Genomic DNA, 15026 nt, shown 5'->3' with positions numbered 1-15026 from the left:
ATGATTCTAAAGCTAGAGTATTATGTTACGTGAGAAAAGCAACGAATGATTATCAACAATTTCGCACCATGATGCTTTTTCTACTCTTCATTCATTTAAAATTGAGGTTTATCAATAGGCATTTAAATAATAAAATTCTTTTGAATATATCAATTATCTGAATAACATTTAAATTACCAACAAGTTTCGAGTTTATTCTTTTCCAATATTACCAATGTGTTATTGATCTTGAAAAGTGGAAAATATTTTCTCACGCCGTTTCGACCAATGATGTAACGGCTTTGAAAAAACACAGCTTCGTTGAAAATAGACACTAGGAAGCATATCGAACAATGGAAAAACGGCTTGATTTGTATATGGACTAATCTGTCAATGTAACTTTCACATTGAGTAGAACGAGTATTTTTCAGAAAGAATAATCTGAAATTGAATCCTTCGTGACATTACAAGTTTAATTTAATTAAAAAATAAAAAAAAAAAAAAAAGAGAAAGAAGAAAAGGAAAAAAGAGAAGAGAAGCAAACAATCCAATTAATGGAGATCGCTCCCTGTGATGCTGGCCATTCCCCTGAATTGCCGTAACGAAAAGTGATCGCGTTTGGGTTGAGCTGGCATAAATCTAGCGGAATCGTTTATACCGTAAGCTATCTACGTACCTGCTAAAAACAAATCTGAAATACTTAGATACTTCCAAGTTTGACGTCGAAATCGTTATATTTTTTCCTACACGGGGAAATGTTCTTTTTCTATCTCTTTCTCTTTCTCGCTCTCTCTTAATTGAGTAATGTCCACATTGTACTCCTTGTGTAAACGACTGTTCATGGATTTTGTATGAAGTATCAGAACGGTTGGATATCGTCCATCGCGGAGAAACTTCGCAATTCAAGGTGAGACATCGTTGTTGTTGTAAACCTTTCGTTTATTACGGCTCTCTAGAAAAAACAACACGAACAATTTTCGACCGTTTTAGTTGAAATTGTTTCTCTTATCCTTCAACGTTTTCTTAGCACCTTCTTATAGATACAAATTTATTTAGTTTGGTAATTGTATGCAATTAAATCGGTTGTATAGTGTTATCAACCTTCGACAGTTGACGAATATGCATATGTCGATTTAAACGATTTTACTGTCTCGATAGATTTTTTATATTTATCATATAAATTTCTTGATATCTAGGTAAATACAAATTAACATTTTCATCTCATGAAGATGGAACACTTTTTTTGTAATTTGTATATATTTGTTCCAAGATATTTTTATCAAGATATTTCTGCATATGGTAATGTCCCAAAATTACACAAATCGATAAGCGATAATAAACGAAAATCCTATCGCTTATGTTACGTCGATGTTTCGTTTATAGATGCATCGTGTTATTTCAAATAAGTTTAACGAATTTTCTGTTTATCCATAGCTCAAACGATCATATACTTATCAATCGTTATAATATATGATACTGCGACTGTTTATAAATTTTTGATAACGTATATTTGTGATTACTTGAACGTATTGAAACAAACAGGCCAAACGCATATTTTAATATATGCTAGTAAATAACTAGAACTAGTATATATCTGTGACAAATTGGAGTAATTAAATTCCACATTATGTCTATAAACTACGTGAGAAAGATATAGCCCGCAATTAGAACTTTTCATGTTCAAGAAGGAGACTGAAGTTTGTATATGATGTGTCACATAGAGAGGAGATGGAGAGTTCTGAAGAGCCAACAAGTTTGCAATCCATCTGTCATTTACATGCTTCGGAATTATTTCCAAAGCATACGCATTTCGAATGCGAGGATCAGACACTTACAGTTCCATTTACACCTTTGAGCGGGGAATCCATTGTAGCACTTGGACGTACGTCGGATGGAGTGTTGGCTCTTTCTAATTATAGACTCTATCTACAATTAAGTCAAGCATGTTACAATATTCCACTGGGTTTAATAGAACAGCTAGAAGTTAAAGAGATTTTTTTCCTGCATATTGGTTGCAAGGATGCTCGTTCACTGAGGTATGAAATTTTTGTACTTTGTTGAAACTTATAGCATTCCTATCATTTTGATATTGAAAACAACTTAATGATTTCAGTTGTGTCTTTGCCACAAACGAACATTGTTTGGAATGGTTTAAACGATTACATAAGGTGACTTACCCACGAAAGAGTATAGAAGATATATTTGCTTTTGCATATTATGCTTGGTCTATCGAGGAAGGCAAAGATAATACCAAATTAGGGAAAGATAACATATCGTATAATGCTACCTTTAATTCAGAAGTAAGTAACTTGTAAGTAAATACATGTAGATAAGACACAATTTAAATATAATTTAATCTCTTTACTTTTTTTTCTTAGGTGGAACGACTAAAATTTAATTTGCATGGTACATGGCGCATAAGTCAAATCAATAAAGATTATCGCATATGCCCATCCTATCCACCATTGCTTCTGGTTCCTTCTTGCATTCCTGATGACAGACTTGAGATTGTGGCAAAATTTAGGAGTTTTCGACGAATCCCTGCCGTTGTTTGGAGGTATAAAAAAAAAGAAATAAGAAGGAAAGAAGTATTTATGTTGATATATAAAACGAGAAGCATCCCTATTATGCATCTTATTATAGTATGTCACATTCTCGTCTTTCATAATTTCGAAGGCACGTGAATAATGGCGCAGTAATAGCACGAAGCAGTCAGCCAGAAGTTGGATGGCTCGGATGGCGAAGTCCAGATGACGAACATCTTTTAAAGGCCCTCTCAGATGCATGTTCCTATGATAAAGGTGAATCGACGATGATGGATTCATCTATTATCTATCCCGATACTACCGATGATAGTGTCACGTCAAATAGAACAAAAGTGAGCATCAAATCAAAAAAGGTTCCAATTATATAAATATTTGAAACTGGTGATCCTTAACGAATTAGCATATGTTGTTTGCAGAAAGTCTTAATCGTGGATGCTAGATCATATACAACCGCTGTGGCGAATAGAGCTCGTGGTGGTGGATGTGAGTGTCCCGAATATTATCCTAGTTGTGACATACAATTTATGAATTTACCAAATATTCACTCGATACGAAAGAGTTTTCACGCGGTGAGACAACTCTGTGCCTCGGAGGCGGATCAACCTAAGTAAATATTCTATTTGTTTTCTTCATTTTTTCATATTGAAACAATATTGTTACGCTATTATTACGATTGGAAGTGAAACGATCTAAAACTTTTCTAATCTTCTTTCATAATATACAGTTGGCTCAGTCTTCTGGAAGGGACACGATGGTTACAACATATGTCTGGATTATTACGTGCTGCGGTGACTGTAGCGTCGGCGATAGAAAGAGACGGCCGGCCAGTATTGGTGCATTGTAGCGACGGCTGGGATAGAACACCACAGATAGTCGCTTTAGCGCAGATCCTTCTCGATCCTTATTATCGAACTATGGAGGTATGCCAAAGGTACTTTTCTCGTTTCTTGTTTGTTATTTGCAATTGATAATCGTTTCGTTATTCCACTTGATCGTTGTTAGGGATTCCAAGTTTTATGTGAGAGAGAATGGTTAGACTTTGGACACAAATTCGCGGATCGTTGTGGGCAAACTGTTGGCTGCGAAGATCCGAACGAGCGATGCCCAGTATTTTTGCAATGGCTTGACTGTGTACATCAGTTAATTTTACAATTCAAATGCAGTTTTCAAATGTCTCCTGCGTACCTTGTAAGTAGTTAGAAATTTTGAAAAAATCAAGTAGATTGAGTTGGCCGATTATCGGAAGGCTAATCTACTAAAGCTGGCACACTTTTGATTGATTTTAGGTGAAACTTGCACAGCATACATATTCACAACTTTTTGGCACATTTCTCTGCAACACGAGGCAAGAAAGGTTTCAGTTAAGAATACGGGAGCGTACATTTTCAGTTTGGCGTTTCCTCAATTCCAGCTCTTTCATAAATCATTTGTACTCTCCGTTAAAGAATCAAGTAAGATATTTTTTATCATATATACCAGCCGTAATAAAGTCGTCACTAGTCGTTCGGTCAGTTCTGTACAGCAATTGCTATACGTTGTTCTCGCATAAGTTTTATTATATAATAAGCAACATATTGCTTTTCATTTCAACCATTTAGTATGTTTAGAATAATTTTTGTATATTTTAGGTATTATGGCCAAGTTGTAATGTACGCGACCTTGTTTTATGGTCCGAAGTATATTTAGGTTCTATGGAATCTCCTCTCGGTATCAGAGACGATAAACAAAGAGTAACGATGATAGATATCGAAGGTGGTGAGAACGAAGAACCACAGGGACAAATGACTAAAACTCGCTCATACGGTGATCTTATGCACACTCCCGATCATGCGGCCTATCTTCATCGTCGACTCAGTGATCCAAGCGCTTCAGTAGAGAAGTAATTATTTCAATTTAATCTTTGATGAAACAAGTCCAATGTGAAAATAAGTTTAATACGTTATTTTGTTTAGTTTGTGTTATTCGTGAATACTTTGTGTTCATGAATCGAGAACCAAAAAAATGTTATATCATTTATTGTATATAATGACAGGAAATTTGACTCGTTAACGCTCGATACGGAAACAGGCGAGAAAGGAAAACACAATTGCACAGAGAATTGTATTATTAGTGACACAATAGAGAAAAACATAACAGAGAATCAGGACAAAGCGAAAAGTTACACAACGACGACGCAAACTTTGAACGACTCGCCAGTAAATCCATCGGTAGACAGTTCAACGGACACACTAATACCGAGTAACGATTCTGTACTCGAGGCGATTGATAAAGAAACGTAAGTACCATTACATACGTATTGTCGTACATACTACGGTACAAGTAATTAAATGCAAACGTAATAAGCTAATTAACTAGATAACGGATAAGTTAATTGTTACACATATTTACTTGATCCCGAGTTTGAGTCCGAAATTCAAAATGTAAAAATAGAGTCGATAATTTGAATTCGGATCGAACGAAACAACACAAGTTTCTTTTTTTTTTTCAAGCAGCAAAATGGAGAAAAATTCGTCACCGGACATAGTATCTCCATGGATCGAGAGCAGCGCGACCAGTCGAATCGGTTGCTCTTGCAGTCGAAATTACAATCACAACCATAACGAGGGTAGTGACGTTAGTGATACCAGCATACCGCTGATATCGAGAACACCTAGTAGCGTTTGTCCAGCTTCTCCAACTTATCAAGATACGGTACCAGATAACCCTGATAGATTGGACGATGTCGATGGTCTTCCCCTTATACATTGTGACGTTCAGATGCGTGTACAACAGATTATCGTGGAACATAAGGTACTAATTTCGATCAATTGGGCATAATAATAAGGAAGAGATGTTTGGAACTGGAAGATTATGATGTTATTTCCCTTCTTTTTCTTTTCTTTCTTTCTTTTTTTTTATTATTTTTCAGTTGAAAGAGGAAGCGTTAAGGAAGGAATTACATACGACGAGAATGGCTCTGATCAAGCAAGTTTGTAATCATAATGCAGAGATCGATCGTGTTGATGATATTGTGAGTTGATTACAAATTATTCCACACAAAGTAATCAAAACAAAAGAAAGAAGAAAGATAGAAAAAAAAGAAGAAAGAAAATATCAGAAGTAAAATATCAGAAAATAAAGGAAGTCGATTGAATATGATTTTTTGTTTCAGGGATCGTTACCAGATTCAGTTGGAAGTACCGGCGACCATGGAGAATCATTACCTTCAGACATGTCTTGGGAAGCAGTGGAAGAATTGGGTCCTGCCCCTATTCTCTGGGTACCCGATCACGCGGTAAGTCGATGCATGGGATGCGATACGGAATTTTGGCTGGGACGACGTAAGCATCATTGCAGGTACGCGGCACACAGGGCAGTGGCATTTGTAATGTCGTAATCACTGTTTAGTAATATCTTTGGATAAACTAGTTATATAATACAGTTCAATGTAGAATGAATACAAGAATATAATTTTACAATGAGTTATTTGCTCATCTATCGCAGATGCTGCGGTAAGATCTTCTGTGCGGATTGTTCCGAGAATTCGACACCACTACCCAGCGAACAACTGTATAATCCCGTGAGAGTTTGTAGCGAGTGTTTCTCTCGACTTCATCGGCACACAAGTCCCTGTCAGTGTAATGCTCGTCATCAAAACAAAGGAGAAAACGATGCGGAGTTAAATTCTGAGAACTTGATGACTTGTCAAAGATCGAAAGGTTTGAACCTGACGAAAGATAGTTGCTGCGATAATTTGCTGCAGGCTGCGCATCAGAAAGCGCAACCTCCGGTTACAGCAGCCACGGTAAATTGAACACTCTCGCGCGAGCGAGGAACCTCGAGGAAGTAACATTCGCAGCAATCTGGTTACTGTTTGGTTTTCAACAATGCAGAAAGTGTATCCATAATACGATAAGTCAGCTGCGATACACGTTCACACGTTTATCATTTATGTCTGTACAATGTGTGTTACAAGCAGACGTATAGGTCGCGCGCGAGCCGATAGCCAACCATCACACAGTTAGATATTTGGAGCGATCCAATATTTATTGCTAGAGTAATTTGTACGAAAAAGAGTGCATAGAGTGCATCGGACAAAGTGAAAGAAAATGAGTCAGTATACGATAGGTTGTATTTGTCTTATACAATCATATGTATACATAGGCGTATAAGTTGATTCAACGAGGAGATACCTGGCTTCTTCAAACGAGACTATTCAAGTTTCCCGTTTTTAGGCGATCTTATTCCCTTCTCAGAGATACAGCAAGACGAGGCCGAGGAATATTTTGGATAGGCTGTGACTGACGTCTAGTTCTAGACACCGTACGAGGTGCGCTCTTAATTAAACGTCGATCGTTCGATCGATGGAACAACTCGTTATTATTAGTAGTTGGATTACGATACGAGTAACTTGTATTTGTATATTACCGCTGTTTACGAGAATTGGTATATTAAATGTCATTATCGTAATATGCGATTGTCTCTCTATCACTCTTCCTCTCTTGCTCAGTATTGTACCAGGATAACGAGATACGTTGTTATAACTCCCGCGATCTAAATCATATGTGCGTACATGCACACAATCAATATAAATATAATAATATATGTTTTACGTATTGCTTAAATGCATTTGCTTTTCATACGAGTAATCAAGAATTCTTACCGACGTTATTAAGTTTCTGTCCAAGGTAAAGAGTCCGCATGCTGAGAACTCCAAAGGTCGATGCAACAACTGAAGCGAAAATATTTCCAATTCTCGTCGGGCGTCTGTTTCAAAACAACAAGAAAGTAACTGACTAACGAGAGTTGCCGTTCTTTTTCCCTGAAACCGAAATAGTTTTAAACTATCGTTTTTCCCTTCTTCCTTCTCCACTTTGCTTTCTCTCATCTTTTACCTCTTCGACTGTGGAATAGCTAGGTTGAACGATTATCAGCATTCTGCTTATGTGAATGATACACCATCCAGCTTGTACGACTAGAAATATCCATTCGTGTTTTTCATTAGCTTGCACGATCAAGAAATACGGCGTGATGATTAGATGTAATAGACAGGATATAGTGACGGCTAGTAGTACGACACCGAAAGCAGTATTTATGAGGGATACTGTGTCGCAAAGTAAAGAATGAACCATTATCAATTCAGATATACTGTTTACGTAGGTTTTGTTTTCTGTAAATAATCACGATAGGTGAAGTCGAATTAACGTATTCTTCTACCGATCAGTTTTCATTAATTATTTAGCAAACTTACCATCCATCTTCCGTGACAATCTATAGCTGCCTAATACGAGTTGCCGTTTTGGTGTAATGTTCCATCCTTTCTTGCCTCCAATGTCGTTAGCTGCTTAGGTTAAGCAAATATATATATCGTTCCGGTTGTATTGGTCGACAAAATGAAAGAATCAGCATAGGTTATTAGGGGAAAGTACATACAGAAAACTTTGTAAATATTCGTTCAAATATTTACATTTTCGAAAACGAAGGCTCATATGAAAAAATATTATTCTACGTTTCCCACTTATTTTATTTACCTGTTTCGGAAAATTTTCGAAAATAGCCGATCGTATCGTCGTTGTTACTATTATTTGTATCCAACATACTTTTCAGGCTACTGTTCAAGCGAAATAATCTTTGTCCTATATTATACGTTGCCACGCTATACTGGATTTCTGCCGAAATGATCACGGTGTACATTACGTATAGAGGTGCATAGTTAATAGGACCTTTGTCAGTAAATGTTTGGTTTTTTGCTTTGCGACTCCATGAATAAAAGTCTAAAATCGAATTGAACCAGAGATAGACGAGGCTACATATCGTTAAACAAATCGTGAACCTTCGAGCTTTCTTTGCAGACGATACACCGATTTTTCTATCTACCTGAAATGAAAATGCGAAAACGCTTTACTATCATTTCGATCGTTGATGGAATTGTAAACAAATTTGTAAAATGACTCTTTACCTCGATTAATTTGTTTATCACAAGTTGCAGGGATTTCCATCGGAAAGGGGAGCCAACGATACAAACGACCGTTAAGCTCATTACTCCAAGCACATCGCTGCATGTCGCGATCACCGCTGTCCGAGATTTCAGTCTGGTACTGTGCTCCCAGCCGTCTTTCAGATCTCGCCATAGGCCCCAAATTTCCGCACCGAGCAGTAGTATCAGTACGCACAAACTACGAAACGCACAACGTGCATTGTTACTTAATTCTATTCAAATATTCCCAGTAGAAACAAACGTTTTCATGTTATCAAAGGATTTCTCAATTTATACAGAGTACATCAGGAGGAAACTTTATCAGTATATATTTAATGGATTATTCTGAATCGAAAAGGTCTTGTACACTATGATTTTTTTTTTATATTCATTTATTTCATTCATCGTTCTTTTTTACCTATAGACGAGGTCTATGATATTTAAACGAGCCTGACATCCTTCAGAAGCGTGCACGTAAAATCTTACTGGAACCACACCACACAATTTACCAAGATAATATATCGGAAACATCGCTCGACGAAGATTGCCATCGTACGAAGCTTTTCGTTTTTTCTCTATCCGCTTTAACTCCATCTTCAAATTTTTCAATCGATTTTCTAATTTAGCTGTATTGTATTTGAAGAAAAGATTCGATCTATTTCTATTCCGTTGTCCTTTCCATGCGTAATCGATCAAATGCAGAAACAAGCTTTTGGTCTTCTTCCTCACATTTCAATATCACACATGTTTCAACATCGATTCACTGAAATTATTTTCTATCACCAAAATGAAATAATAAATATTGCTGTTCTATTATACACATATTTCCATTTAGCTCCTTGAATATTAGAATTATTAGAAAGGACAAATATCAATCAGAGATAGAAAAAAGCAGTACAGCACGGTACAGCAGCTATGTTACACTACACCTGTCTCGTAGAAACAAATGCCAAATGGTTTTAAACATGTTGCGAGTAAAGAAGAAAATAACACTTTATTACTATTTAATGCGGCACAATCTCTCTCTTTCTCAGATTTTTACAATCGTTTAAAGGGGATTATATCAAGTACTAGTCTCGACTATTCATTCATTCTTGTCAAATTGTTGGCAGGTAGTTATCGTTGATATTTCGATATTGACTTTGCCGAGAAATAACACGTTTCTTCGTTGAACGCTTAATGGTAATGTTGGGCGCGAGCGTCCGCAACCAACAGATGTTTATAGACATAACATATACATATTTAGTTATTGGACAGTTTGCGCGAGCACACTGAGAAAGAAGGAGAAAGGGAGAAAGAGAGACTTTTTAATTAAAGTTTTAAGTTTGTTATATGTTTTGCGTATATGATCATTTTTATTAAATTTGATCAATCGAAAATTGATAAACATGTATGAACAAACGGGAGGAACAGTCGTTCTTATAGTATGAAGAAGGCCTGAGATAAAGGATCATGTAATACGAATAGCCGAAAAGAAAATAAGATCACCTGGAATAAACAAATTCGGTGGAAGTTTCATTTGATCAAAGTACATACATATTCCTTTCTTTACACGAATAAAGGTAGCATGTTGCGCTAAACAAACATTCGTATCATGGTATTGTGATATGATTTAGCATGATATGAAAATCGTGGGAAAGAACATTCGTGCCGATAATATTCAATACTCGGTCTTTCGCCGTATCGTATTTGTCAATCTACTTCTCTATCGTTTAATCATGTCATATTTCTTATCCTTTCACAAATGTCTACATTATTTAGACAAACATGAAATGTATCAAAATTAACCATTGTTAAGTTCTGGAGCTTTGAAAGGACGAATTGGAGTTAATTGATTATTTCAAATAGAAAGTAGTATACTTATTGTCTATTTATAATATCATATATTTTGTATACGTATATATACGACGACTATGTTGATTTGATTTCATTTTTGCAATTACGCATACGAAATTTTGAATTTACACATTGATCAATAGCGACAACTAGCGACGTTATCGGTAACTAAATTTTGTTATTACGACTGGCATGGCTACTGATGTTAGCCGAATAATTTCGTTCGAGGTTATGTGTTGAATTTTTCTTAACCCGATCCTACATGTCTTACTTCGATTTATATTAATTATTTCATTGAGATTTTTATATAACTTGGAGGTGATAAAAGATGGAGCGCAACGAAGAAGATTGGTCGATAGAATGTTCAGACGACGAGAAATACGAAATGGATGGAAAAGTGAGTAAAAGATGGAGGAAGGACTAATAGAATGTTCTTTATCCAGTTCGTTCAGCTCTCTCCCTTTTCCTTTTACCTTCGTGCTCATTTAGAACGAATGGACTTTGAAACCTGACGATATATTAACATTGATCGAAGCCCTCGAAGCCAATAACAGAGCTTTGGAACTCGACTGGAAGTGTCCAGGTAGAAGAGGTCCATCACCTGTTCCTTCAAGCAATCGGCAGCAAGATAATGGCTCGCAGGAGTACAAGTATCTACTATCCCACATTTTAATTTTAAATGTTGAGATTGATGCACCGTGTCTCACAAAAGTATTTCAACACTTAAGGAGATAATGAAGTTCAGCTATAATATGAGATACCAGATTGTCTCTTGATTATACTAAAAATAATTGACTATTTCAGATCTTTTCACAGTATACATTCATAATTTATAATTTCTATTACATTTTCAGATTGATTACAAATTTTATTAATATAATTATGATACTTGTTTCTCGTTATAGTGCTAATGAAATGTCAAAATGTTTTATATACTGTGCGTAATATATTCGTAAAAAGTTTCTGTACTCGAATACTTTAACGAGTCACTGTTTGTCATATAATTCTAGTACACAGCTTGTCATATCATACCTTATTTTTGTTCCATTGTATCAATTCCATTTGTATTTTTGTTTAGGACAGAAGAAAAGTCAGACTTTGATTTTATGGATGAGATGTCGTCGCCGAGATTACCGGTTCGTAGAACTGGAGAAAGCACTCCAAAAGGAAGTGCTAAGAAGAAGACTGCAAGTTTTAACGGTGTACTATCAACTATGTTACGACATCGTAGATTAGAACAGCAAGAAATTAATTCGAGTCCAAAAAAGATTGAATCATCTGTATCAAAGATGCAGCCAACGTAATAATCATCCGTATTAAAGATGCAGCCAACGTAATCGTTACATTGATGCATTGCGGTATAAATGTTATATATATATATTTATAAATTATATTTATAATAAAGTTTATATTAAATTTTGATACATGAATAGTAGTCAAAATCTAATTGGTTTACTAATCGAAATTATATAGATCGGTGATTGTATTTCGGGCAATTATTATTTAATTATATACATATTCGTGTATATACTGTGTCATATGTCACACAGAGTGTATTATGTTCAATTATGAAGAATATTTTAATTTGGCAATTAGACACAATTAATCAGTGTACATTTATTTAACAGAGAAATGAACGAAACACGATATATGTTACAAGTATAAGAGAACTGAGAGAAAAGACAGAATGAAATATACGATTTCATGGGTTTCCTTTGGCTGGGTGATTGCTTTTAGCCCAGTCTGGAAATCCTTTGATATCATAAATTAAAGTACCCCATACAGCAAAGCAAGTAACATTTACTATGAGAGCGAATACAGAAGGACCGCAACCTCCTATCATTAGCCATTTGGTTGGAATTTGTCCGACGATTGATATGATTGCATTTGGGGGTGTACCAACTGGTAATCGAAAAGAGTAAGAACACGATATAGCTGCTGGTACCATTAAATATATGGGATGCATCTCCATTGCAACACACTGTACAATAAAGTGATTATTAACAAGCTGAGGATAGATTATTGAATAGCATTATAATGTTTATGTAATCTTTTACCATTTGTGCAACGACTGGTAAAGTAATGTTTGCGATACCGACATTGGAAGTGAACTCCGTAATAGTGCCAATAAACAAACAAACAAACAGCATGATCAATACAGGGGGCAAGTATCGTAGCGGCACCAACGTCTCACCGACCTTTTTTGCCAAACCGGAAGCAATGCTGCCTCTGGATATCGCGAATCCACCGCCCAAAAGGAACATTAAACTCCAAGGCATCTTTCTTTGGATCACGTCCCATGTGACCAAACCTTCTGAAGATTTGACGGGTCTCTCACCGGCTACAAAAGCAAAAATAATGTATAGATAAACAGATAAGTTGCATTATATAGAAGAACTATTGCCCATACATAATTGCCTCTTTTATACTCACGGTCTTTGTTGTAGCTACGAAGAAAATCCAAATCTTTCGGAATGAAAAACATCATGATAGATATGAATATGACAGGCGTTGAATCTCGAACATCTCTGTCAATGAAATTCATAGATGAGTAAAGGTGCACAGTGAATATGTATTTATACGTGCGCGAATTCTTTTTTCATTATGAGAGATGAATGAACCGTATGTAAACAAATATTTAACATTTCTGTTATTGCTTCAGACCATCCTCGTATGAAGCCTGGTTTTCGGAATAACCATAAAAATATACAGGTAATAAAAAGGACGGAAACTGCTGCCTCGTGAAACGTAATGCCACCTAGTTCTTTGTATCTTTCTTGTATCACCTTTAAACAGTTTTTAAACAGATTCGATAAATGAATGAAAGTATATCGTGTAGGGAATTTACAACTATTCGTATTACTTGATTAGTAATCGTTTCTCCTTCGGTTCCAATATTCGCTACCTGTGCATCTTTGCTATGGGGTCTAAATAAACCCATGAACATTAGCTGAAGGTAAAGCCACGTTAAAAAGGCATTAATAATCATTTGTGGCATTTGTGCCATCATCCACTGCGTGAAACTAATGCCCTCGGATTCAGGAAATGTGCTTTCAAAAATACCCTTGAAAGTGAGATTAGTTCCAGTGCCTACGAGCGTTCCTGTACCTCCGAAAGTTGAACAGTACGCTGCGGCCATTAAATAAGCTTTCGTTATCTTGGTCGGTTTCCGTTCCCTATAATGTGTAATGTTAGAATCAGAAAATTGTTATCTCCTTCTTTGCTTTCTTTCTTTCTTTCTTCCTTTCTTTCTTTCTTTCTTTCTTTCCTTTTTCCTTTTTTGTTCTTTCCTTCTTCCCTCCCTTGCTCCCGTCTCTAATGCTTATTCATTCTCTAATTCCCTCCTTACTCATGTTTTGTTTATCTTTCATATTATTTCGTTCCATATCTTACGGTGGGTCCGTTGATCCTGGAGGAATCGGTATCTCCTCGAAGACGTGACAGAGTCCAGCCTGAAAAGAACATGATAAGTAACAAGAAGAGAATTAAAAAGAGAAGAGAACAAAATTAGATATCGCACCTGTTCTAATTCATTCAAAACCGCAAATATGATCGGCACCATCATGGCAGTTGCTGCAGTATTTGAAACCCACATGGATATGAAAGTAGTTACAACACAAAGACCGCCAAGTAGTTTTCCATGAGTACAGCCAACCGTTCTCATCACCCCAAGGGCGATTCGTAGATGTAGATTACTGTGTTCAATTGCGACAGCAAGAACCAAACCTCCTATGAACACCATTATAGTGTCGTTCATGTAACAAGCACAAGTATCTGCTGTGCTTAATATTCCAAATATTGGGAATAACACCAGTGGAATCAACGAGGTAACCGCCATGGGGAAACATTCAGAGATCCAATATCCAGCCATCACTAATACAGTGTAGGCGCATCTAGTTTCCTACAAATATGATGAAACGAATATTCTATCATCATATTCTGTTGTAGATACATAAAAATCGCACGCTTGCTTCATATGTGTTACGCAACTCGAAGATCTTAATTTTAAAACAGAAATATTTTTAAGCAATATTTTAACTATTTTGTTTTGAAGCGTTTTAAACATAATGACAATATTTTGTTAAACAAATTTATAGAATAAGTAAACTAATGATCATAAAATTGTTGTATGCTCAAGTGTGTTTTTTTTCTTTTTTTCATTTTTAATTGTACATGTAATATATAATTAATAATTAATTGTGTCATATTTGAAACGAGTGCCGGCGTGTGTGTGTGTGTGTGGGTGTGTGTGTGCGCGCGCGCGCGTGTGTGTGTACTATACTACTAATTTAGATATTATCAAGTCTGATACCGGATAATTATAAGCGAGCAGAGGTGGAATCAGTATCAAAGCCCAGGTTATAGCAAACAATATTTTCCAGTATATCTTGATAAACTGTCCAGTGAGGATTAACTTTTCTTGTATTGATAACATTTCTTCTTGCCCAGTTGATCTCGTCGCCATATTTCTCTATCCTTTTTATCGTTTCTTCCAGAGCAAATTTGATATCTTTGGTTAACTAGCAAATTTTTTCTGTTTATACAGAAAAAGTGTCCATTGACTATTTGTTCGTATCTACGAATGTTTACTTTATCTATCTTTCATTTGTTATACTCGTACATTTCATGATTGTCCTTGTCTGACACGTACAGGGTGAGGCGTCTGATATTGTGATATTGATTACGTTAAGCTTGATTAATGACTAAAA

General features: G+C 35.9%; 4 protein-coding genes across 8 annotated transcripts; 2 read left to right on the top strand and 2 right to left on the bottom strand.

Moving 5' to 3' along the window:
- Nucleotides 1–387: 387 nt before the first annotated feature.
- LOC138188075 (phosphatidylinositol-3,5-bisphosphate 3-phosphatase MTMR4) lies at nucleotides 388–6976 on the top strand. The gene is made up of 15 exons (XM_069129507.1): nucleotides 388–886; nucleotides 1665–2015; nucleotides 2093–2279; nucleotides 2358–2536; nucleotides 2656–2857; nucleotides 2942–3132; nucleotides 3250–3445; nucleotides 3528–3713; nucleotides 3812–3976; nucleotides 4154–4404; nucleotides 4558–4800; nucleotides 5018–5315; nucleotides 5434–5535; nucleotides 5677–5861; nucleotides 6009–6976. The coding sequence occupies exons 1-15, from the start codon at nucleotides 831–833 to the stop codon at nucleotides 6316–6318; spliced, it is 3102 nt and encodes a 1033-aa protein (XP_068985608.1). The 5' UTR covers nucleotides 388–830; the 3' UTR covers nucleotides 6319–6976.
- Nucleotides 6619–9724, bottom strand: LOC138188090 (gustatory receptor for sugar taste 43a). Of its 4 annotated transcripts, none has more exons than XM_069129564.1 (7): nucleotides 8900–9722; nucleotides 8464–8680; nucleotides 8036–8381; nucleotides 7756–7848; nucleotides 7400–7674; nucleotides 7168–7326; nucleotides 6619–7058 (listed from the first exon to the last, which is right to left on the bottom strand). In XM_069129564.1, the coding sequence occupies exons 1-7, from the start codon at nucleotides 9073–9075 to the stop codon at nucleotides 7011–7013; spliced, it is 1314 nt and encodes a 437-aa protein (XP_068985665.1). In that variant the 5' UTR covers nucleotides 9076–9722; the 3' UTR covers nucleotides 6619–7010. The 4 variants fall into 4 exon arrangements, with proteins under 4 accessions (XP_068985665.1, XP_068985666.1, XP_068985662.1 ...); XM_069129565.1 differs by having other exon boundaries at nucleotides 7756–7845; nucleotides 8900–9720; XM_069129561.1 differs by having other exon boundaries at nucleotides 6619–7326; nucleotides 8900–9724.
- An 18-nt stretch (nucleotides 9725–9742) lies between these two features.
- On the top strand, nucleotides 9743–13069 carry Pa1 (PTIP binding protein Pa1). Of its 2 annotated transcripts, XR_011175358.1 has the most exons (4): nucleotides 9743–10714; nucleotides 10807–10967; nucleotides 11396–11675; nucleotides 11946–13069. XR_011175358.1 is itself a non-coding variant. In XM_069129587.1 (3 exons), the coding sequence occupies exons 1-3, from the start codon at nucleotides 10646–10648 to the stop codon at nucleotides 11619–11621; spliced, it is 456 nt and encodes a 151-aa protein (XP_068985688.1). In that variant the 5' UTR covers nucleotides 9743–10645; the 3' UTR covers nucleotides 11622–11747. The 2 variants fall into 2 exon arrangements, 1 of the variants encoding a protein (XP_068985688.1); XM_069129587.1 differs by lacking the exon at nucleotides 11946–13069 and having other exon boundaries at nucleotides 11396–11747.
- LOC138188378 (protein I'm not dead yet) lies at nucleotides 12020–14782 on the bottom strand. The gene is made up of 8 exons (XM_069130100.1): nucleotides 14630–14782; nucleotides 13838–14218; nucleotides 13711–13769; nucleotides 13181–13520; nucleotides 12961–13103; nucleotides 12751–12845; nucleotides 12375–12658; nucleotides 12020–12298 (listed from the first exon to the last, which is right to left on the bottom strand). The coding sequence occupies exons 1-8, from the start codon at nucleotides 14780–14782 to the stop codon at nucleotides 12020–12022; spliced, it is 1734 nt and encodes a 577-aa protein (XP_068986201.1).
- Between the last annotated feature and the right edge of the window lie 244 nt (nucleotides 14783–15026).

The sequence above is a fragment of the Bombus flavifrons genome, chromosome 16, assembly GCF_040668555.2.
Source record: "Bombus flavifrons isolate JBK064 chromosome 16, iyBomFlav1_principal, whole genome shotgun sequence".
Classification (NCBI taxonomy): domain Eukaryota; kingdom Metazoa; phylum Arthropoda; class Insecta; order Hymenoptera; family Apidae; genus Bombus; species Bombus flavifrons.
Note: the sequence above shows the minus strand (reverse complement) of the source record. Positions and strands in the feature narration are given on the sequence as shown.